We start from the raw sequence: 24509 nt of genomic DNA on the forward strand, positions 1-24509 counted from the left end.
CCCTCCTTCCCGGAATTTACGGGAATTAGGTGACCTGAGTGAGCACATGTGTGCCAGCTCTCTCCAGCGACCTATCAAGGATCATTGCGTGTATGCCAAGACGTGTCGCCGTTTTTATCCATGCCAAAAGTCGACATACTGACAATTAGGTAGGTAGTCATGATGGTCTGGCTGATGTGTACGTATATTTTAACTCGTACATTGTGTCTCGACTCGAATTTCGAGACGTCTCGACTCGATTTCGAGTCGAGTCGAGACAGAGACTGTCGAGTCGAGACAGAGACTGTCGAGTCGAGACACGAGTCGAGACAGAAACATATTTTCGAGTCGAGACACGAGTCGAGACAACATTTTCTCGAGACGAGTCGAGACAGGCTTAAATCTCGACTCGACTCGACTCAGAAATTTTTATGGAGAGAAAAAGGGAGATTTTACGAATATGAGATAAAATGTAAGGAAATTTGGCCTTTCGACAAATGTTATGTTACTAAGCACTGCGGCAGTATGACGAAAGACGGTGGCATTATTTCCAGAATCCCACACACTTTATTTTCCCACAAGCCTTCGGCGGTCTGGCTTGGGGATGTCATTATAGAAGATAACATTGAAGTAATAACAGATCAAAAGTACAAAAGTATGTTTTGGAGATATAAGCACAGTATAAGAATCCATAGATACGCAATAATGCTCTCTTTGAAATATTATATATATTATGGTGAACTAAAATGAGGGAAATTTTATCCTAAAAAGGGAATTTTTGAGCATTCCTGAGGGAAATTTTATCTTGAGGACCTAGCATCACTGGTCATAGGGCGGCGGGGAGTGGGGCCGAAATATAGTTCACATAGTTTCCGAGGGAACACCTGAGATAGGCGGCTCTACCGTATAAATTGTCGTATAGACGTGGAAGGCCTACCAAACGATTTTCTCTTGTAAATGCATCCTGATGTCTTGAGTTCTTGATATTATTTGAGCATGGATTTCCTTGATGATGGTTATTTACAAAATTTAGTACAAAACTCACATTGAACACTCACAATAGACCGACTAACGTGAAATTGTAGGACAAAACTGCTTTATCTGCATCTCACGCAGCCATTGGCATTCTGCCACCTGGCGGAAGAACTACTACGAAGGTCTCCAAACAAAACTCGAGGATGTGCTTGAAAGTATTTCAGTATAATTTAAATCGTCGATGGAGTGTTAACTCCTATGGAATGATTTCTCATCGCTCAATTTTATTGAAAAATGTTGCATATAAATTTGATATGATTCAAATTAAATTAAATTTAAATAAATATTAATATTACTGTATATTTTTACAAAATTTAACTTTTAGAAAGTATGGGACATCTGAATACACCTGAAGAAGAAACATGTTCAATCTATTAGTAATTAATTCCTTTCGTAGCAAAAAAAATTGAAAAAGAAAATATTTTCCTGTAGAGATAGAGGAGCTAAAGAAAACCTAGAGGGCGGTCTGGCCGCCATAAAGCTACAATGCAAGTGAGCTTCTTTATTCTAAGTTTTTTAAAAATAAAATGTGTAGGTGAATTTCGATTCACATTTTGAAACTATGATTGACTTCCAAATTATGTGAGTTGAATAGTGCAAACTGAAAGAAGTGGGTCTATATTTAGAAGCTTGCGCAGATTCAAATATCCACATCATTATAACTTCTGCGGATATACTTCATACATGTGAGATGAGATCTATAGAAAGAGAAAATTTTGTTTTTCCTAAACACTATTAATTACTTACATTTTCTAATAAAGTGTGTTTTAACCATTTCGGAACAATCCCTAGAACAAAATTAATTAGTTTCTAAAAACTCCATTAAGCCCGACAATAAATATGACATGTTAATCTGATTTTATGGCAGCTTGTATGAGATGGCCTATTCTTCTTTCTACAGTTTATTTAGGCACCTCCATTTTACCTTTTTCGCTCTGAGTAAAGACACTTATGTCTTATGCGTTAAGAAACCCAAAGAAAAATAATTGGCTTGTGTATAGCCCGCTCCCCCCAGTTTTTTGTCACTGGAATTGAAAGAGTCGTCACTACTACTACTACTACTACTACTAATATCGAGAACAGAACCCAACCAACCCTTGCGGGGCTTCTAACCCGTTCCTACTACTACTACTAATACTATCACTATTGCTACTAACTACCACTACTACTACAGCTACTACTACTACTACTACTACTTATACTGAAGCATCCTCAAAACAAGATTTACATCTTAAATCTTTATAACATGCAATTCCGATTCTTTATGAACTAATATGAATCGTTAGAATCACTATGATTCGTTAAAAATCACTGGGGGGAGCGGGCTATACCCAATCCAAAATTAATTGATAGACGTATGGTATTATCAGATATGATATCGGAATTTTTATTTTCTTGCCAGAAATTTAAATTTGAGAGTTCTTAAGAAAGTAGGTATATTTTCCATTATTATTTTTTTATTTCTGTTTGCATGAATTTTGTTGCTTTTTATTTAGGGTATAAGAACAGATACTACTGAATTTTATTGATAATATAACACAGGATTGACGAAATTATAAAAAAAAAAAGTATTTACAACTATTTTAGTGGGAACTATTTTGAAATCGTGATTGTCATAGATGAAATAAATTCTAGAGGTATTATTTAATTAGCTGTGGATGCGACTGTGGATACAAATAGATATATTGCTGATCTCAACCTATAGTTTCTAGTTGTAATAACATAATAAGATCAGTAACAGAGCTAGTCGTTCTGACACTGAACCTATTAAATATCTAAAACAAAATCTCACTATCTCTTATAAATATGTGACTATGTAGGAATTCATACATAAACCAGAAGTTGAACTTGTTTTTACTATTTCCAAGTTTCAATAGAGGAATAATGATCGAGATTTAAATTATACCTTGGATGCGGAATTCGTATCAAGAAAGCAATTCTCACTTTCGCATACTATTTATGTTCTATAGAAATCAATTGTTAGACCGGAAATGGTAGTAGATTTCTGCCGCTCTTGGTTGCAAGAGAGGAATATTAAGTCGGAAATGAGTCTATTTTTATGATCCGGAATCCGTACCGGAAAACTGGTCATTGCTCTATGGCCATCTTTGGCCATTATTGATTTATACTCATCCCCGTTGAAACCGAAAATGGTTAGTTTTTACCACGACCAGTTTTAATATAGCTTTAACAGAAGAGATGGAATCTATTCTTGGGATGCTGAATACATTCCTAATAACCGTTTCTTGACATCTCTTGCCATTTTTACTCTGATACCTGTCGACAGACAAACAAACGGAGGAAAAGACGGACATAGTCGTTCTATAAGATTTATCATGTCGACAGACAAATAGACGGAGGGAAAGACGGACATAGTCGTCCTATAATATTTGTCATGTCGACAAACAGACGGGGCGAAGGACAGACATAGTCGTTCTATAGGATTTGTCAAGTAACAAACAAATAGACGGAGGAAAGGACGGACATTGTCGTCCTATAATATTTGTCATGTCTACAGGCAAACAAACGGAGAGAAAGACTCATTCTATAAGATTTGTCATACTAATGAATAGGAAGCTTTGAGATCTAAAATTAGTAAATTTGTTTGAAATAGTAAAACGATCACTACTAAAAAGGTCGGACACGTATGAGTAAAATGTTCACTCACAATATTTATAAGACTTACACTAATGATACGTGTTTCTTGTTATTTCAGCTATTTATTGTTCTTCTGGTGGCCGTCAGCGCTGTGTACGCACAGAAGGGTGAGTCGTTGCAGACGGCTGCTGTGAATGGGCTCGGATACGCTAACCCCTATTATAACAGAGGTTATGGTCATGGTTATGGTTATGGTCATGGCTATCCTGGATACGGGTATGACGGGTACTATCCTGGCTATAATAGATATCAGGGTTATTATGGATATCAAGGTTACCAGGGATATCCTTACAATTATCATGGAGGTAAGTTGGTAGTCTACAAACATCTGTAGTGTGTTTCAAGAATGAAATATGCAGAAACTTTTTGGAGACATGTTCACTAATCTACTTCTCTGTGTTATGGTACTAGCTAACTGGAGTTTATCTAGCTAACAGTTTTTCTGCACGCTCAAAACAGTGATTAGTGTAGGAAAATGGTTACAGTATTGAATTTTAAAGCGGGAGATCGCGCTTCGAATTCTCGCAATACCGAACTTATTAACATGCATCAATTTTGGTTTCAATCCATACTCAATGTGATAAGGATTGAAACATCTTCTCCTCAGAAGTAGGAAAGATGTGTTGGGGTGATAAGAAAGTTCAGTAGAAACACAAATTAAGGCAAATATTTACAAATCTATTTCCTTCATTTCTTCCAGATTTGAATTTTTTAAAGTTTATTTCAATCATTTTCTTACAAATGTATGATCAGTGTGTTTTCTTCTTATATGCTGCATGTAGTGAAATAATACATTGTGTCACATTATACATTATACATACAATGAGTTATAAATCTTTAATATGTGGCACTCATTGGATAAAATGTTCCAAACAATAGAGGCAAATATTAAAATCTTTACATATAATAGCTATATGTATTTGATTTCATAAAAGAAAAGTGAAACTATATTATTACAAAGCACAATAGAACGCTTGTTGGCTCAGCTTATAATGTTTTAAAAGTTATACCTGAGTAGGAAATCATCTCTAATCTGTATAATAATAATAATAATAATAATAATAATAATAATAATAATAATAATAATAATAATAATAATAATAATAATAATAATAATAATAACAATAATAATAATAATCTGTTAGCACTGACTATTGGCTGCATCTAACGCCATAAAACTGTCACCAACATTTAAGTATTTCTTGCCAAGGCAGTGCTATTTGAAACCAATTTTGTACTAACACAAGATTTATTAATATATCACCAGGGATTCTTATCGATTCCTTAATCTATTTTAAGATATTTGGGTTTAGCTAAAATAAATTACCATTATCTGAATTCACAGCCCGCAAAAGTCTATTGCACATTTAACCCTGTTATTTATATCTATTAGCACCTATATTGTTGCTTATAGTCATATCTTTGTCAGATGAACAAAATCCACTTGTTAGAATTTTAAAATCAGTTTTACAGTTGGGAAGTATCCCTTGTATCTTTAAAAGTTGTTGAGTTGAGTTTAACGTCCCGTTTAGCAGCGAGGCTATATGAGACGTGGACCTACTGATTAACGTGGAATAACAAGCAATTAAAGGAAGAAACATTTAAAGAAATTTAAAGAAGAAATTAGTGAAACTATATTCATTTTGAAGGAAAAAGAAGAAAATTTCCTCTTACAGACTCATATACAGTGGAATCTTTTTAATTCGAAGTCCAAGGGGACACGAAAAAACTTCGAATTATCCAAAATTCGAATTATCCAACAATATTCATTTTCACATACATAACAACAAACAAACCAAAGTACTGTGCATCAAAAACATATTCATATGGTGTAGACTATACCTTTAAAGCAGCTTATTATTTGCGTGATTGAATACCGCAAACTAAGAAACGACATTGACTCCACATAATTCAAACTACATGTACAATGGAAAATATATTTACGTACAACACTACAACATACATTGAATAGCCCAAACAATTAAACACCAGTAACAATTTGAATATTTTGTTCTCACTTTTAAGAAGTCGTAAACCTCATTTGCTTAAATTTGATTGTTTTTGTACGATCCATAAATCTTGAATTTCATGTATTGCGTGGAATACGATATTAATAACATTTGGTTGACTTTATTAATAATTCATCTTAAATTTTCAACCAATTCTGAAACAAGAGGAGATTGGCACACGTTCTCTATCTTTACTTCTTCCCCAACTCACCTTCATCTGTATCATTACATAGATTTTCTATTTATCTTTTGTATTACTCTTCCCTATGGCTGCATCTAGATAGCTGAAAACACGTTAAAACTGTATTTCTCTGTTTACATCTGTCCAACAATAAAAATTTTCAACTGTATTTACTTCGAATTATTCAAACCTTAGGTTCAAAAGTTCGATTTATCCACGATTTTTTACTATTGTTTTCAATACAGTTTTCAAGGGGAATGGGCTTCTGTTCGAATTATCCAATATTTCGAAATATCCAAGTTCGAATTAACGAGACTCCACTGTACTGCGAAAGAAAGATGGCACAGCTAATCACGAGCACAAATCTCATCAGAATAAAATAATGTACTGTAGTACCCTTTGCGTGGTGATATCAAAATGGCCGCCATGTTATTACCAACTCTAATACTCAGCGAGGTCTCTTTTAAATAGTTCAAGTTACGCAATTTCCCATATATAAACAGAAGTAAACCATCTCCGAGTTTCATGTTAATCACTATATGGCAAAAGCAATAGTGGATAGTGGGAAGCTGTTTCTTGTAATCGATTAAGCGTACCATGACTATATTTTCTCTCTATTTACTAACTCTCTACTAAAGCCGGAAATAGTAGAAACAGCTATAACTTCCGGTTTTAATATTGACCTACGCAGGGAGAACGATAAGACATAGCAACAAGCGGGTTTTTAAAACCGATTTAGCCTTCTAAGAGTAGATACAATCTTACTCATAATCCTCTAGTTAAACCGGAAGGGACAGAAATTAAACACTTCCGGTTTTGACTTTGATCACCATAGAATACACCGATAATACAAAGCGAAAATGTACCCCATCAGGACGTCGCGGTCGGAAAGAGGGATTGCCGCCGTCGACGGTGGCGGGCCGCCGGAGGCAGCCGGCACCCGTCCGCGGCGGCACGACGATCTACTTGTTCAAAGTTGCCGACCTTTTGCCGAGGCGGCAAGCGGTCGAAAATCGTCAAGTAAAATTCCCTTTGCCGACTCTTTGCCGACTGTTGCCGACCGTCCGAGCCGGCAAAACAATCGGAAAGGCCTCTTTCCGACCCTCTGCCGACTCCTTATGCCGACCTCTTTTCGACGGCGGCGCCGGCGCATTTACTGCGCCTCTACGGTTGTTTGCCGACTGCTCGGCAAGACAACTTTCCGACGGCGGTGCCGGCGCATTTAATGCTAATTTCCGGCTGTTTGCCGACCGCTCGCCAAGGCAACTATTCGTCGCGGTCGAAAATCGCGCTGAAAGATGCCGGCGTCCGGCGCCGGCAATCCGACCGCGGCATCTGGTCGGCATGGACAAATTGTCCGACTATAGGCGGCAGAATCCTGATGGGGTATTTTCTCCAATTAAAGAGCTGCTACCTCTGGTCCGTGGGGTCCCTGGTTCGATCTCCGGCCAAGTTAGTTTGTAGTGGAAAACATAGTGTCCGTCGGTTGTCTCAGGTTACTCCACTTTCCTCCTTCATTCTCATTCCATCAATTCTTCCATCAACATTCCCTTAGCCTAAAGTACATAAGTGTAAGACTGTTAAATTGAAGTATTTCCTTTCATTTTCTATTTCCACTTTAATGTCTGTACTAAAACCGGAAGAGGTTGAAATGTACTACCACTTCCGGTTTCAATAGTAATTGAGAAAATATCACTCCATACAAATCCAACTTATTTACTGGTGTGCACGAGACACTGCTACTTGTTACCTTTTGTAAGGAAAAACATATATATCATTTCAAGTACATCTTTGAATTTATCTATTCATAAAATCATGAAATTTCTTCTGCAAATCTTGCATTATGTATTATGGCTGTCTGATGTGGAATCAACTCCCGATTACGCACAGTGCATATTAATTGACTAACAATTACATGAGCTCAAAGTGTGCTTTTGCACACAGAAGAAAAAAGAAAGGTTGAGCTTACAAATTATTTACACTATGAAATACGCATTTTACAGTTAAGTAACAAAAGACCAGCAGGCATGTTTAGTTAGTTAGTGTTCAACAACGAAAATGTTACCTAACATGGCTCTTGATGTTAGCTGGGCTAACAAATATGGAAGAATTTGATGTGACATCATAGCCGTTAAGATTTTACTAAATAAATTTACCTTCTATAGACGATCTAGTGACGAATGCTTCAAATATTTACTTACGAATTCATCTTCATTTTGCGTCTTATGTTCATTAAAATATAATATATTTTGAGTTGGTATTAAATAGCAACTTTTAGTCTTATACGCATACTCAAGACAGTACAGTCTTCATTTCTCTTTTACTTTTTCATACCTGTCATCTGAGACCTTGAATAGGACTTCCGTTTAGGCAATATTTTTTCTAAGATTAAAAAAAAAAAAAAAAAAAAAGAATTTGCTAACATTTACACGGTACTATGTGAAATTTATTCTCGGTGTTAGCGAATTTGATCTCGTTGAAGTTTATTTTGTCGTTAAATACATTTTATTTTACAGCGAGGATAAACATTTTTACAAGGTGTTACAAAAATTTGCCAAAATATTTTAGAAATGGATTCCTTACATCAAAATAAGATAAAAGTTTATATAGACTTGTTCTCTGAATTGCATACTTTTGTAGTTATAGGGTGCCGAAAACATGAAAAAATGAACTTTAAAAGTCCATAGTTCCACTACTATAGGACCGATCGTAGTCGGGTCAAGACATCACTCAGGAACAAGTATGTGAACTGTCCAAATATCCATCTTTCATATCCTCCGGTATTTGAACAATCATTTTTAGGTAGGCTGTCTGGGAATACTTGAATACTTCACTCTCCATCTACTACTATAAAAATTGGTGTGCAAGTGTTGGAGCATTCTTAAACATGGATATTTGGATAGTTCACATACCAGTTCCTCAGTGATATCTTGACCCGGCTACGATAATTCCCATAGTTGTGAAGCTGTGAATTTTGAAGTTCACTTGTTTTACATTTTCGGCACCCTATAACTCCGAAACTATCCACTTTTGAGCACAGGTCCATATGGGCTTTTTCCCCCCTATTTTGATGTGAAAAATCTGTTCCCCAATTTTTATGACACATTTTTGAAACACCCTATATATATTACGAAGGCAATCAAATTTGAAATTTCAACAGCTTAAGATAGTTCCTGAATCTCTCTCTCTCTCTCTAATTGTACATACAATACGTCCACAACTTCAATGTCGATGTGTATCTGTTCCTTATGATTCCACGCCACAACCCGGAGACCTGAACCAAACATTTTGAGAGTGACAGTAGCACACTAGAACACCTGCTATTCATCATGATAGGTACAACATTCAGTCATTATTATTTCCACGGTATTCAAGTACCGTATTTATCCTCCCTAGATATTTTCAGCTGTAATGCCGTAGATGAACTATAGCCATTTTTTTCTCTTCCATTTTACCCACTAGGGATGCGCACAAGACAAGATTTGAGGCTGTCTCGTCTCGAAAATGTGCTGTAAAAGTGATGTCTCGACTCGAAAAATGTATATTTTTTCTATTAGAAGAGCTGTGTCTCGACTCGAATTTTCTCAGGAAAATTCTGTCTCGACTCGTCTCGTGCGCATCCCTATTACCTACCGTATCTCCTAGCATGTCTTCATGACACAGTTTCCTCTGACTCAATATCCCTACCAGTTTTACTTCCTTTTTTCAGTTACTTTGAAATTTGTTCTTTCCTTTCGCATTATTTCTATCTTCGTAATACTTTTCCATTCAAACCAGCTAATTCTCTTCACTCTTCTTCACACTCGCATTTCAAAAGAAAAACAGTTCTTTTTCATTGCTTTATTTGGTAATGTGCATGTTCCTGCTCTGTAAAGTACAGTACTCAGCACAAAACATTTTTTGAGTCGTTTTCTTAATTCTTCATTCACGAAGTCACCTCCTACATCTACAGGGTGTTTTAAAACAATACCGACAACGTTTGGGAGGTGATCCTGACACCAAGATAAGACAAAAAGTATAGACCAACTTAGGTGCACAAAAGCTTCCTTTCGGAGTTAGACGCTGACGAAAACATGAAAAACTGAGCTTTAAGGATCTATAGCTACAATACTATGGATCACACCGTAGTCGGGTCAAGACTTCACTTAGGAACTAATATGTGCCCTATCCAAATATCCAAGTTTCAGAATCCTTAGGTACTTCCGCAACAATTTTTATAGAGGTAGTTGCTGATCACTTCAAGTTATACGCCCGTAACTAAACTCCCTCTGCAAAAATTGCTACGTGAGTACCTTCATGTATTTTTAGATAGTGCACATATTAGTTCCTAAGTGAAGTCTTGACCCGACTACGGTAGGTCCCATAGTTTTGGAGCTATGAACCTTTGAAGTTGAATATTTCATGTTTTCGGCAGCCTATAACTCCGAAAGGAAGCATTTGGGCACACAGATTGGTCTATACTTTTTGTCTTATCTTGGTGTCAGGAATCACCTCCCAAACGTTGTCGGTGTTATTTTGAAACACCCCTGTATATTTGGTACACACCACTTCATTCCAACCACAACCGATTTTGTCTAATTTTCACATTATTTTCATCTTATAATTAGTCACTCAATACAACAACAAGAAAATAACAACGTTTTTTTTTTCATAGTGTCAAAATGACAACTACGCTATTAGCTAATTCTGTATTACGTAATTCAATAATTTTAGTTCTTGTATTGAATAAAAATATACTTTTATCATTTTAGATAGAGTTTGCATAGTCTATTCGTAAAAGTGACGTTTTGTTGTGTGTTGAATGTTTTCCCGTAAGAGTAATTTGGTGAAAGGGAAAAAATTAAATTGTTGCTTTCCTAAGAACTTCTTCAACGATTTCTTTCAGATATGAATGCTCTTCCTGGGGGTGGCGGGTACTCAGCGGTAGAGAGTTCACCTCTGGTGCATGGTTTCCTTGGTTCGACCTCAGCTCGCACCAAGTGAACTTTGCGGTGGTCAAACACCATGTGCGTGGGTTTCCCTTGGGATTCTCCCGTTTTCTCCCACTTTCTTCATTCACCATTTCCTTCATTTATCATCACGGTTCCGTTTGCCTAGCCGGTATAATCGTTAGACGTAAAAGCTTAAAGACTCTTCCTATAGTGTATACGTTGATTTTAAACTCTACTCTGGGAGATAAACGCAAGCAATAAAGTTGAATCGCCCATTTGTACCTTCAAATTGCACTTGTTAAAGTAAAAGTCTTCTTATTAGAAGAATAAAGTTTTGTTTGAAGGTCGGTTGCTAGCGGAAAAGGTCAACGTTGCGTTCAAGATCACACAGCTAATAATACTTCCATCAACTCCAAACGCACACACGTTGGAACTTAGACAAAAAAAAAAAAGAAAAAAAAAAGTCATAGAGCTTCGTCTGTTATACCACGTGGAGACAAGAGTAAGGTCGATTGTGATGATGATAATAAGTCATAATACCTAAATAGCATAATACAAGTGAAGACAAAAACAATTACGTTCTTTCTTTTTTCTTTTTTTTTTAACTGTTAATGTTTTTGTTCTTGAAAAAATTCCTTCGCAACTTTCATCTAATTGGTGTTTCCTCGCGAGAAACATCAAAGAAAAAAAAAAAGCACTTCCTTTTTTCTTTTCAAAGCCTAACCCACGTTTATATGTGTACGCACAGGAGACAAATACGTAAAATATTTTTTGCGTGCACGCACAAGTTATTATTCTCAATGTGGTATTTCCGCTTTCCTTTTCACTTTCTGAATTTAGCGAAGGCTCACAAACGCACAATGTATTTTGTATTACGTGACAATGCTTTAAGCAATAAAACAATTTTTCTTTTGTTTAAAGTAAACTTTAAAGAAAAGACAGAAAAAAAAACGCCAAAAGTAATTTGACAAACACATTACAATTTTACATTTCTAACACAGGGTGTTCCAAAAATGTTTTACAATATTTTGGGAACAGGTTTCTCACATCAAAATCAGAAAAAAAAAGTTCATGGGGACCTGTGTTCGAAAGTAGATAGTTTCAGAATTACAGGGCGCCGAAAATTTGAAAGAAGTGAACTTTAAAAGTTCATAGCTTCACTAGTATAGGACCTATCATAGTCATGTCAAGACATCACTGAGGAACTGGTATGTGAACTCACTGGCGTCTCTGGCATGTAAAATTTGGGGGGAACATCGAAGAAAGTGATTAAAATGGTGCTACCTAGCCCAACCTATTTATTATCTTCGATTCCATTTGTTACCTTTCTGCTTACCTTCACGGATCCCCTAAGGTATATCAAGAACTCTGATATTTCTATAATCGTTCCACAGCCTGAATAATATATTCCAAATAAATATGATGATGAATATTATTATTATTTATTTATTTGTTATTCTGTCGTTAGTAAATAAATTAAATTAGAATGAAATATTGAACATATTGTACTTCAAAATATTGGGGGGACGCGACCCCCTCGTTCCCCCCCCCGCCAGAGACGCCGATGTGTGAACTAACCAAATATCCATGTTTAAGAATGCTCCAGTACTTGCACACGTATTTTTAGAGAGATAGGTGGAGAGTGATCAAGTGCTCCCAAACAGCCTATAAAAATGATTGTGCAAGTACCGAAGGTTCTGAAAGATGGATATTTGGATAGTTCACTTACTAGTTGCTCAGTGATGTCTTGTCCCGACTACGACTGATCCTATAGTAGTGGAATTATGGACCTTTAAGTTAATTTTTTCACGTTTTCTGCATCCTATAACTACGAAACTGCACTTTCAACCACAGGTCCATAAGAACCATTTTCTTATTTCGATGTGAGAAATTTATTCCCAAAATATTGTGATAAATTTTTGTAATACCCTGTATCCATATTGAGAAACAAGTAACAGTGTCGAATGTACATCATATAAAAAAGTTTGATTTATACGGTCTGATATTAGACAGGAAATGGTAGTAGGTTTTCACCAGTTCCGATGTAGTACAATTATTAGAATGGAGATCAAGTATGGTCTTGAAACAATTAATTAATTGCAGAAAATCATTTCTTGATATTTATTCCCGTTTTTACTCTACAGTGCTCAACGTTAAAAACCGGAAGTGGTTGATTTCTACCACTTCCGGTTTGAATAGAACGTTAAGAGAAAAGATGGTACTTATTCTTAGAACCCTAAATTGATGAAAAAAAGATGCTTCTCGCTGTCTTTTTATCGTATTTGATCTACAATGTAGATCAATGTAGTACGGAGGTTTTATAGATTTTTATTACTTCTGGTTTCAGTACAGAGTTAAGGACGGAAATTAAATATGTTCTTGGAGGGCTTAATCGACTGCAGAGAGCCGCACCTCACTATACATGATCATGTTTGCTCTATAGTGTTCTATAGTTAAAACCGGAAATGGTTGATTTTTTCCACTTCCGGTCAGGCCCATATCCAAGGGTGGTCTAGGGAGTCAGGACCTCCATAAATTTTTGCTGCCCCCTAAAATTTTCACAGTAGGTTTGCAAATGAACTATAATATGGTGATGAACTATAATATGATTGGATCGGGCCCCCCTAACTTCTACAGCCCCCCCCCCCCCTACACTTTTGGGTGGATAGATCATTCTCATGTACGAACTTGATTCCTAACTTTTGGACCTCTACGTTCTATCTAAAAATTCATGGTGATTTAGCAAATTGATCTTGGCACTTTTTGTCTTCTGGATGGATACACGGGGCAGATGAGGTAAATATATTTAGTAGTTTGGTAAACAGAACTCTCTAATAAAGTAAAATGAAATTCAAATTTGTTTCAATCGATAATTTAAGACATTGAAGTTCTTATCTATATCTATTAAATAAATTAAAGAAAATCCAATTTTCCTCTTTGTGGCTAAGTGGCTTATGCACTATTCATTCTTGCTATGAGTGTGGTTCTTAGGTTGATCCCTAGTAAGTGATAGTGGTTTGGATCTCACTATAGTAATAGAACTTTCGTGTTGGACAAGTCACACATGACAAAAAATGAAAAAAAAAAACTTGCTTGTTCATATTTTTAGCATGGGTGACCGGGTTTAATTCAAGTGGTAGGCACATGCCAACAGAGCAGAACATGTTCACAGAACTTCTTTGGATGTTTTAAATGTTTAATGTCTGTACCGGGACATCTAGGCTTGCAGTAAGGATCTTTCAGGGTAATGGAAATATCCTGGAATTTTACTTGGATTTCAGTGGGATGTATTTGTCACGGGACAATATTTGGGTGTCCAAAAGTTGTCCTGGGATTATCCCCCAAAGAGCCCTGAAGTGTCCCACTTGAATCCAGCAGGAAGTCCCGTTTCCAGAACATAAGGGGACATCAGGAAATCCACAGGTAAGAATGGGACGTGCTAGTGGCAATTTCGATTTCCCGAGACTATCCAAGGGTATCCTTGTACTATGTAAGTTGCTAGCTATTTAATTGTTAGTACATCGTACATAAAATCTACTGAAAACGGCAAAAAATTGGCGAGCTTACCCAGCACACATGTTCCGTTCTCAGTAAATTCTGAAAGTTGTGAATCTTAATACGGTTTCTTTGAGGAAATGATTTGTTTACTATGAAGTGTCGAAACTCTACGTAATCATGTCTATTTATATTGATTTACTAGCATTAGAACACGTATGCACTTATACAAGCAATAGTGCAGTTCCAACAAAAGTATAAACTTACTCATGTATATTCCTACATTAAATTGCAGTCAGTTTGTTTCATGGATCATGGTTAGCGTATATGTTTTCGGTGTGCGTGACCCGGATCCGATTCCCAGTGTGAGTGGGCTTATGCGATTCGGATCCCATAAGCTGCAGGTCCATGTCTCATATAGCAGTGCTACTGAAAGGGACACTAAACACCCAATCCTATTAACAAACCAACGGAAATGTAGCTAATATCTATCTTGAGTTACCTTTCACAGTGAATGAGCAACTAGGAGAAAGTAGGGAAAAGAAAATATTCGTAACATTGAAACTTCAACTTTAAAACAACAGCGTATGAGACCGTTCAACTTTTTTTTCTTTTTTTGTAAGTTAACCAATAATGTGTACAAATTAAGTCAATAACGTCCGAAGTTAACAGACAAAATAGATGTAATATGTAATGGATAGATATTTGTTTTCAACGGAAATTATCAAAATGCTCCAGAACCCGTTGTATATAGGGACGGGATATCTAATAATATTCTATTTGTACTCAAACATGAACATAATCACCAACGAATTACTATACGAACTTGTGTTACTGAAACTGTAGAAGATTGCTTTCCTTATAGATAATATAAATTAAAATAAAGTGCGAAATTATTAATACAAATTACTAACATCAATTACCCGCTCCGCTGGGTTAAATTAAGAAAAAATATGTTTCGTTAGTCAGTCACTTTTTACTATTACTAAAGCGATCTCTGATATCGTTCATTTTTGTATATCTCCGCATCCCTTCGTCATGTTGGAGGGCACGGCATTGGAAGTGTCACTGTTCATCTCAGGGACGCCGAAAACTATGGATTCTGCAATATCGGTCATTTTAGATCACTCTTATATACGAGGGCTATCCAGAAAGTAGATTACGTTTTCGTCTGTGTCCGCTAGGGGCGGGGCTAGCGCGGCCATCTTGGGGTCAGAGCGTTGCGCAGCACAGTCGGCATCTAGCCGTGCTAGTGAGAGGTTCGTGCTGTGCTCCGTTAAGATACTGTGACGGTTTGAAATGTCTGCGTTAATTGAAAATCCCGCGAGCTGCGAGGTGCGTGCAGTAATAAGGTTTCTGACAGCAAAAAACTGTAAACCGATAGAAATCTATCGGCAGCTGTGTGAAGTGTATGGGGACAACATTATCACTGAAGGTGGAGTGCGACAGTGGGTCGTAAGATTTAAAAATGGCCGAACCAATGTTCACGATGAAGATCGAAGTGGGAGACCCAGCAAAGTGACTGCCGAACTTGTCGAAAAAGTCGATGTTAAAGTCCGTGAAAATCGAAAGTTCACAATAACGGAACTTTCTTTGAGTTTTCCACAAATTTCGCGAAGTTTGTTGCACGAAATCATCAGCGAAAAGCTTGGTTACCACAAGTTTTGTGCAAAATGGATTCCAAAAATCTTGACAGAGGACCACAAAAATCAGCGAATGGCTGCAGCGTTGCACTTTTTGGACGCCTACAATAAGGATGGTGACTCTTTACTCGATCGCATCGTTACTGGTGACGAAACATGGGTGAAACACGTGAACTGTGAAACGAAATTGCAATCAATGCAGTGGGGGCACACAGGTTCTCCCCAAAAACCCAAGAAATGCATGCAAACAATGTCGGCAAGGAAGATGATGGCGACTGTTTTTTGGGACAGAAAAGGTGTGATTTTGGTGGACTTCCTGGAAAGAGGCACTACAATAAACTCTCAAAGGTATTGCCAAACTCTGCAAAACCTCAGAAGAGCAATTCAAAACAAGCGCAGAGGAATGTTGAGCTCTAAGATCTTGTTGATTCACGACAACGCCCGGCCCCACACGGCAAATGTCACGCGTGAAGTTCTTGAATCTTTTCAGTGGGAGTTGTTTCCTCATCCGCCGTACAGTCCCGACCTGGCACCGAGCGACTTCCACCTATTCCCAGCAATGAAGAAGTGGCTGGCTATGCAGCGTTTTGATGACGACGAACAGCTGCAAGAAGAGGTAACGAAGTGGTTGAAGTCGCAGGCGGCCGAATTTTTCGACGAAGGAATTTCCAAGCTCGTACATCGCTACGATAAATGCCTTAATTTGAATGGTGACTATGTCGAAAAGTAGTATTTGTGTGTGGCTTTCATCTGTATATAATAAAATTTGTTTCCTATACTTTGTTGATGTTTTATTCCAAAACGTAATCTACTTTCTGGATAGCCCTCGTATATATATATATATATATATATATATATATATATATATATATATATATATATATATATATATATATATATATATATATATATATATATATATATATTCATCCCTCTCCCAAGCTGCGGGGCCGAATTTCAATTTAAACGGCATCAAAAGTGTCACTGTTCACCTCGGCGACCCCGAAAAAACTATAGATTCGATACTAATATCGGTCATTTTCGATCATTTTTAAATGTCTCTCCCCTCCTTAGAGTACTGCTACTTAGAGTAACTTTTAAGAGCTCCAAACTCTGGGATGGGTTTTATTTATATACAAAATAAGAAAGCTTCCTCTTCTGGGGGAAGGGAGCGATCGCCCCCCTTCCTGAATCCGCCCCTGATTCCAACTGAATTTATCTATGACGTTGCAATATTCTACTCCGTTTCCTAATTTGCCACTCAGAGAGTGGAAGGAATAGGCAGGTAACCTGACGTTAAAAAAAAAAAAAATAGTTGTTACAGGCCAATAAGAGCATCAATAGCCTATCGATTCCTTTGCAGGCATACTTTTCGTGGATCTACCTCAGTCCCTCATCCTTTGCTCATTGTTCGTAATTTTAATGTTCTACAGTAATCTATTCTGCTTTCACATTTTATCACCAAATTTTAAGAAAATTATCAACTAATGTTCTAACCATCTTTTGCTTTTTGTAATTTTTTACAGTTTCATTCTTTGGTCATTAACTCTTGTTAACGCATATTGATTGACATTCTGTCCAATTACATCTAATTTTCTCGAGATAATGTCCCATAGTGTCCATGTTCTTGTTTCATACATTAGAGTTCTCAAACATGAAACATTTGAAGAATAGTTTTCGAAAGACTTGAATGAATGACCCAATAAATGCGTTTCATTTGTTCCTAAATGATTGTTTTCTGAATTTTTGAAATCCTTAATTTACTATATGTTACATATTTTTAGTCTCATTAATTAGGTTATCTACATATCTAAACCTAGTTCCTTCTTCTACTTTCTTCTCTCTTACGTCTATGGTTGAGACATATATGTTCTCTCCAATTCTCATTGCTTTCACTTTCTTAGTATTCATCATTGCGTTGTATCACACTCTTCATACTCTTCTCTCAAATTTTTCAACACTTTGCTCATTTTTCTTTGATTCCTCTACAAAGCCATATAGACCTAATGCAGGTGCTATTAATTCTTCTACCTCTTTATTATTATTATTATTATTATTATTATTATTATTATTATTATTATTATTATTATTATTATTATTATTATTATTATTATTATTATTATTATTATTATTATTATTGTCAGGTCCTGGAACTAATAAGGTTTTTAGTGTTATTTTTTCTTTTCAGATTTTGGGCTTGGAAATGTTTCTTCCACGTTTCTCGGTCTTCAGCTTCCTCTTTTAACTTCCAATATTTTCTTTTATTTTTCAAACCATCGATCAATTGTGTTCTTCTTCCTATTCCTCGTTTCCCTTCTATGGAGGTATAAAGGAGACAATTTCTTTGCAAGATATGTCCAATCAAATTGGCCTTCCTACGAAGGATGCTGACTAAAAGCGCCCTCTTCTCTTCTCCATCTTTCTCCAATACCACATTTCGAAGCTTTCTAAATGTTTCTTCTCTAACTTCCGTAATGTCCAAGTCTCTCAACTATACAGTCTAATACTCCATAGTTCTTGACCAACTTCTACCTTAGTCCAATATTAAGCCTCCTTGTTAAGAGTAATGTTTTCTTGTTGAATGCTTCCATGGCTATGGCAATTCTTGATCTAATTTCTTTGGTGCTGTAAGGATCTCTCGTCAAAATACTTAACAGATACTTCAAATTATCGGCCTCTTTGTTCTACTCTAGTACCTCTTTACCCATAAATATTTCCTTTCTAAGCCAGAGCAGGTTTCGTGGTCCTGTAAAGCATTTTTCTTAGAGACAAAATAATGTGGTGGGAAACAACTTCTATTTTTAGGTTATATCTTGTATGATGGTATGTGGACCCGCCAACAACACTGGATTCAAGTCACCTTAATAGTAATTAAAATTCTTTATAACCTTGGTGATATATAAAGACACTCTTAAAAAACATTTTACCTAAAAAAACTATTAAATAATGTGTACTGCTCCACTAAAGTGAATCTGTACACTTGTTATGTCAATATCATTTAGTATTGTATGGTGATATTCTGTCAGTATCATTTAGTATTTTATGTTGGTGTTCTAGTTTATTTAATTTACTTTCATGTTTTAACTGTTTAATTTTATTATAATTTATACCAAGGAGTTAGCTTTTTCGTTAATAATCTTGTTTGACAATTTGGGTGATTCGTGTATAACCGTTGCACCTGAATAAGAAGAGAAAGAAATATATAATATAATTTTTATACTCGAAATGTTTTAAAGAAATGAAAAGTGTAATAATTTCATGAAGTTTAAATATACGGTATAATCCGTATTTTAGTGTTTTTCGTTTTACAAAGGAAAAGGGACCAGAACTAAATACTAATCTTTAAATATTCTTTAAAGAGCTTCGTAAGTAAAAATAATATAAATCTAAGCAGCTTAACAACGATATTTTGATTTTCAGCTCATGTACTTAATTTGGTATTTCGGAAAGAGAAGAAACCAAACAATCATGTGTAGCTAATTATTGAAATCTTTTTCAGGAGGTGAAACCTCCTGAATACAAATTTCCCCTAAAATTAAATGGAAACGTTCTAAATTTTATGTCCTATTAACATCAATATTTTCCAAGTTTAGGCCTATTTATTTTCAAATCACCAGTTTGGAAATTGTAGTATACGTACTTTTATATCCTACTTAAAGATTCTCCACGGCTATGATAAGTAAAGAAATGCCATATATATCTTTATCTATATATATAAAAGAGAACGTACAAATCCTTTGTGAACTCATCACGCTAATACGGCTGAACCGATTTCTTTCATTTTTGGGGGGTTGTTAGGATTTGGACCCTAGATGGTTTTTATCATATCACTTTAATTTTTAATTACCAGTGTCTTGAGATAATGGACCATTCAAGTCTCCATAGTTCATCATAGGTAAAAATAAACGTATGTATATGCAACCCGCATGAGCACGTGACTCGGCGGGTTAACATAAATGACAGGCGCTTGCAATTTGAAAGCGAAAAAGTAAAAATTATCTAAGTAACAAAGTTTATTGCGTTCAGGGGTGACCGCAGCGAAGCGGGCCGGGGTGACCGCAGCGAAGCGGGGTGAACGCTGCTAGTATATGTATATTTAACATCTTTTAATATCTACAAACGATGTGGAGATAATAAACTTATAAATAAATTACCGAAATATATCAACATGGAGGTTACGTCATTAAGTATGTGACATGATTTGATATAAAGAAGATTTAATTATTACATAACTAATTATAATGAGTCGTCGAAGCTGTTTACGCATTAATGAATGTTCCTAATGTTTGTGCTAATGAAAGAGTAAAGATGATTATATGAAATAATTTTAAATAAAACAGTTATGGTTAAATAAGATGAAGATTAAGGAAGTAATTAAACAGAACTATAAATGTTATGCCTGCCTCCCATGCTGAAAATGTCATTTATATCTCCATCATTTCTTGTTTAGCACACCGAATGTATATTGGTTGTACCTTATCAAGCTGTTTGAAATTACATCTTATAATGCACCCGTCTATGGGAACATCTTTAGTTGATACATATACGAATCATGTTTTCTTGTGAAAATAGGAATCTAAATAAAATCTGTTTTAACATTAGCATGACGCAGTATAACCTATTTATGTGTATTTCTGTATTTATTCGTTATTGTCTCCAAAGCAATATTTATGTTTCAAATTTATTTATGTACCATGTTTCTGTTCACTAATACTTGTGTCAACTACCGTGTCATGTAGATTGTACTTTGTTTCTACGTCCATAGCACATGTTGAAATAATAACTTACAAAATCATATACGGTATCTGAAATGTTAAATACTTATAATTCATGACATGTACTAATAAAACTTGTATTTGAATTCTGTTCAATTTGATACGTTATATTCTATTCAATTCTGATGAGTCGTACATGTTTTCTTTATAAACTTATACTTTAGTCGTTCACTATCCGACGGACTAGAGTTAAACTTCTTTCCGGAGAACAATCCGGTGGCGATCTATGGGCCGTGTTTGATGTTCCTGGTTCTAACAATTGCGGACAGAGGGCGTCGAACGAAAAAAAACACCGTTGCGCATCAACTGCCACCTCCAGTCTGATGTAATGTCACACGTCTGTCAACGGTAAGGATGTTTTCGGGGCTGCAGACCTGGACATCGGAACCAGCGATTGCGTGACCGGCATTATGGGCAGTGGGGTAGGACAAATGTTAACGAGAAGTAACCCTCCTAGGGATGTCTACTTTTACTGACATTCCCATATTATCTTCCTCTCTTACTCGTTTGTTCGTATTTAAGTTTCTTACGAGTTTTCGATGCTTTCATTCCGCCTCAAAATCCTTCAGAATTTCAATCAAAATCTCGTTGCACCGCAGCTGTTTTTTGAGCAACATAAATTAAATATATTTATTTTAATGTTTTCACTAATCTTTCACAGTTTACTTCTTTTAGGTCATTAGCATCTTCTGTGCTCCTTTTCTTCTTAAATCCGAACTTTTTAAAACTTGTTAATAAGCAATGCATATAACTTGTTCAAGTCATACGTGATAAAAACTTAGTATTCGCCATTTTTCTCAACTATTTTAGTTTACTTTTCCCAACATATTCATCACAGCTTGTGTATAGCACGCAGTCTATTCATGGGTTTTATTATTTCACAGCATACAAAACATGTCTTTCTTCTTCTTTCTCTCCAAATACTTCATTAATTCACTTGTATGTCTAAGTACATGATTATGAATGCCTTTCCTCATTCTCTGTTCGAACTCATCCATCACTAATCTAAACACTTGATCATATTTACTTAATTATTTTTCAATCTCAATATTTACATTACACCTTTGTTTCCTTCTTTCATGTATTAGGCACTCAAAATTGATCTGAATCCCAAACTCGCGCCAAGGGAACTTTGTGGTGGACAAACACCGTGTGCGTGGGTATTCTCCGGGTTTCTGCCCTTTTCTCCGACTTTCTTCATTTCACCATTTCTTTGATTTCTCATCATAACTGTGTTCTTTAGCCTAGCCGGCATAACCATGGAAAGTAAAACTTAAAGATTTTTTCAAAATAGTTCTGCCCTAATACGACCGTATAATCAATAAGACAATGTTATGTCGTTAGAAAATTGGAAATACTGTAGTTCCCATTACCATCAATAACCTACTTCAATGCTATTACACTGTAGATTCCACGGTGGTAGAACTTCTCGAACGTATAACTGAAGAAGTAATCCATTGCATGTGTTATTTCATCCATTTATTTCATCGATGGTTGAGACTCGTCCTCCAATCATGGACTAAATTACATTGCAACGACGTGATCTCCAGATGATACGGGGCATGCATTGCGTTTTTCACAACAAAGATGGATAATGGTATTACGGATGACTTTACAAACATAAGCTTTGCTATATTCTGAAGCACAATAACACCTCTCCAATTCAGAAAAAAAAAAGAAAAAAAACAAGACCACTCGCACTATACCTTGAGCATTCCGCCAAACCTTATTTTGATACAATGGTGATTTTGGTTGTTAGAGAGAGGTTTCTTGTAGCGTGTGAATTTCTGATGGTGGTTCCCTTAGCGCATCGCAAAGAATCTGTTTCTTATCATATATCAACATTGCGTCTAAAAGAATTCTTCTCACGATAAGAGAACGAAGATAGATAGGTCTCTGTCGCATTTTGACCCACAGTCAAAGGGCACGGAATCCGTCGCTTCACTTTATATATATTAATTGCGTTGACGAATGGTTTCTACACTGCAATTGAATATTTCTCATAGTGCCTTACATGTTATAGACCTACCATTATTTAAGTTATTATTAGCTTAAGTAACGACATTGAATTCTCCCTTGCTTATAACGTGGAGACAGTTTTAATGTACCGCTTGTGCTATATCAGAGATCACACTGTAAAATACATATTCAAAAAAAAAAAAAAAAAAAGTTTTAAAGTTTTGCAGCATTTTGAAAAATCAGATGTTCATGTTTTGTAATAAAATGCTTGTTCAGGCTTATTTCTAAGAGCATTTAAGCACATTTTGTATGGTTCAATAACTTTTTTCGATTACAGAATATGAACCTAACTAAAGGCGTTCTCAGTACATAATTTAATTATGATTTTGGCATAGTGTCGACGGTATGCTCGGTGTCAGCTTTCTTAGAAACATTATGCAAACATTGAGGTATTTGGAATGTACACACCAGAGCACCACAATTGCAATTTCAACACAATACTTTGCAACTACTCACTATTTTAGTTGTGTATATAAGAGGTAGAGATTGTGCACAGTAACACTTACGACCATTTTGTACAGTGAAAATTCATAAAGAAAAAAAGATTGAAATAAGTACATTAGTGGTTTCAATGTGTTCCTAAGTAAAGATAAGTTCTAAGAAAAGTTTTCACTTCTTCCCACTTAAAAGGTTGACTAAGTTCAGAAAGACACTTATCCTCATCGGAGGACATAGAGTCCAAACCAACCATTAACTTTCTAGACCGAACACTTTGTCGACATTACTATAAAACTATTATTATTTTTTTTTATGAGAAGCACATTATTACTATTTTGAAGATTTCTTTTCATTTTTGTTTTGAAGATTTGCTGTGGTTCCTGTGTTTAAAATGATTGGAAATAAAGTAATAAATAATTGTTTTTTTTTTCTACTTAGCAGGCTATCCATACAGTGGCGGTTATGGAGGTTATGGAAATTATGGAGGTTATGGTGGTCCATATGGATACTATGGCTAAATACATTCACTACAAAGGATGATATTCAAGACGACCCGTGCTTTTGAAAGTTTGAAGTTGCTTTCTAATTGCTCATAAGGAATGCTTTGTCATTGCTTTTACATAAAAAAAAACGCATTTATTGAATCATTTCTGGCGAAAATTCATTAATGCTGAATAAAACGTGATTACTTCAAGTACAAGTTTATTTTATTTTTGATTCCTGAAATATATTGTTTAATTTATGCATGGTCATAAAAAGACGACGTTTATTTTATATTTATTTTACTTATAACTAGAGCAACCCAAAAGCATAAAAAGCATAATAGCAATTTAAACATATGGTTGGTACCTTGAACATGGTTGTGGTTGCCTAAGGGTACAGAAGAAAATAATTTTACTAGCATAATAAAACATAATTTTAGAAAATAAAGCATAAAGCATAATTTAATATATTGTATATAGCATGTCTTGGAAAATTCGGTTTCACTGCAAGTTTAACATACTGTATTAATGTCTTTTAAAACCAATATTTACATTGCAAAATCATTGAGAACATAAGAATGCAACAATGAAAAGGTTATTTTTATTTCTGTAAACTTTTAGGTCTAATCTTTTGACATGGAGAAAGGAAAAAAAGGAGGAGAAGAAGAAGAAAACTTCCGCCAACAATGAATAGTACACAAGAACTCCACACTATATTGTTATGTGTACCTCTTGAACTTAAGCACTTTCTGTACTGTTTGGTGGCATCTTTTACTTTCCCTTTCTGTATATATGCACCTCTAAGGCGCACACAAGTGATTAAAAAAAAAAAAAAAAAAAACTGACTCGAGTAAAGCATCTCTT

At 35.6% G+C, this 24509-nt stretch overlaps 1 protein-coding gene across 2 annotated transcripts in view; it reads left to right on the forward strand.

Moving 5' to 3' along the window:
* LOC145662139 (uncharacterized) overlaps positions 1–23863 on the forward strand; it is a 42364-nt gene extending 18501 nt beyond the window's left edge. The window contains exons 2-3 of one of the 2 annotated variants that reach the window (XM_081727473.1): positions 3731–3977; positions 23605–23863. In XM_081727473.1, coding sequence (XP_081583599.1) covers positions 3731–3977; positions 23605–23681 — 324 coding nt within the window. In that variant the 3' untranslated portion in view covers positions 23682–23863. Of the gene's footprint in view, positions 1–3730; positions 3978–23601 lie in introns of both variants that reach the window. The other variant, XM_081727472.1, reaches the window with a different exon arrangement.
* Positions 23864–24509: the final 646 nt, after the last annotated feature.

The sequence above is a fragment of the Thermobia domestica genome, chromosome 10 (assembly GCF_964235325.1).
Source record: "Thermobia domestica chromosome 10, izTheDome1.hap1.1, whole genome shotgun sequence".
Classification (NCBI taxonomy): domain Eukaryota; kingdom Metazoa; phylum Arthropoda; class Insecta; order Zygentoma; family Lepismatidae; genus Thermobia; species Thermobia domestica.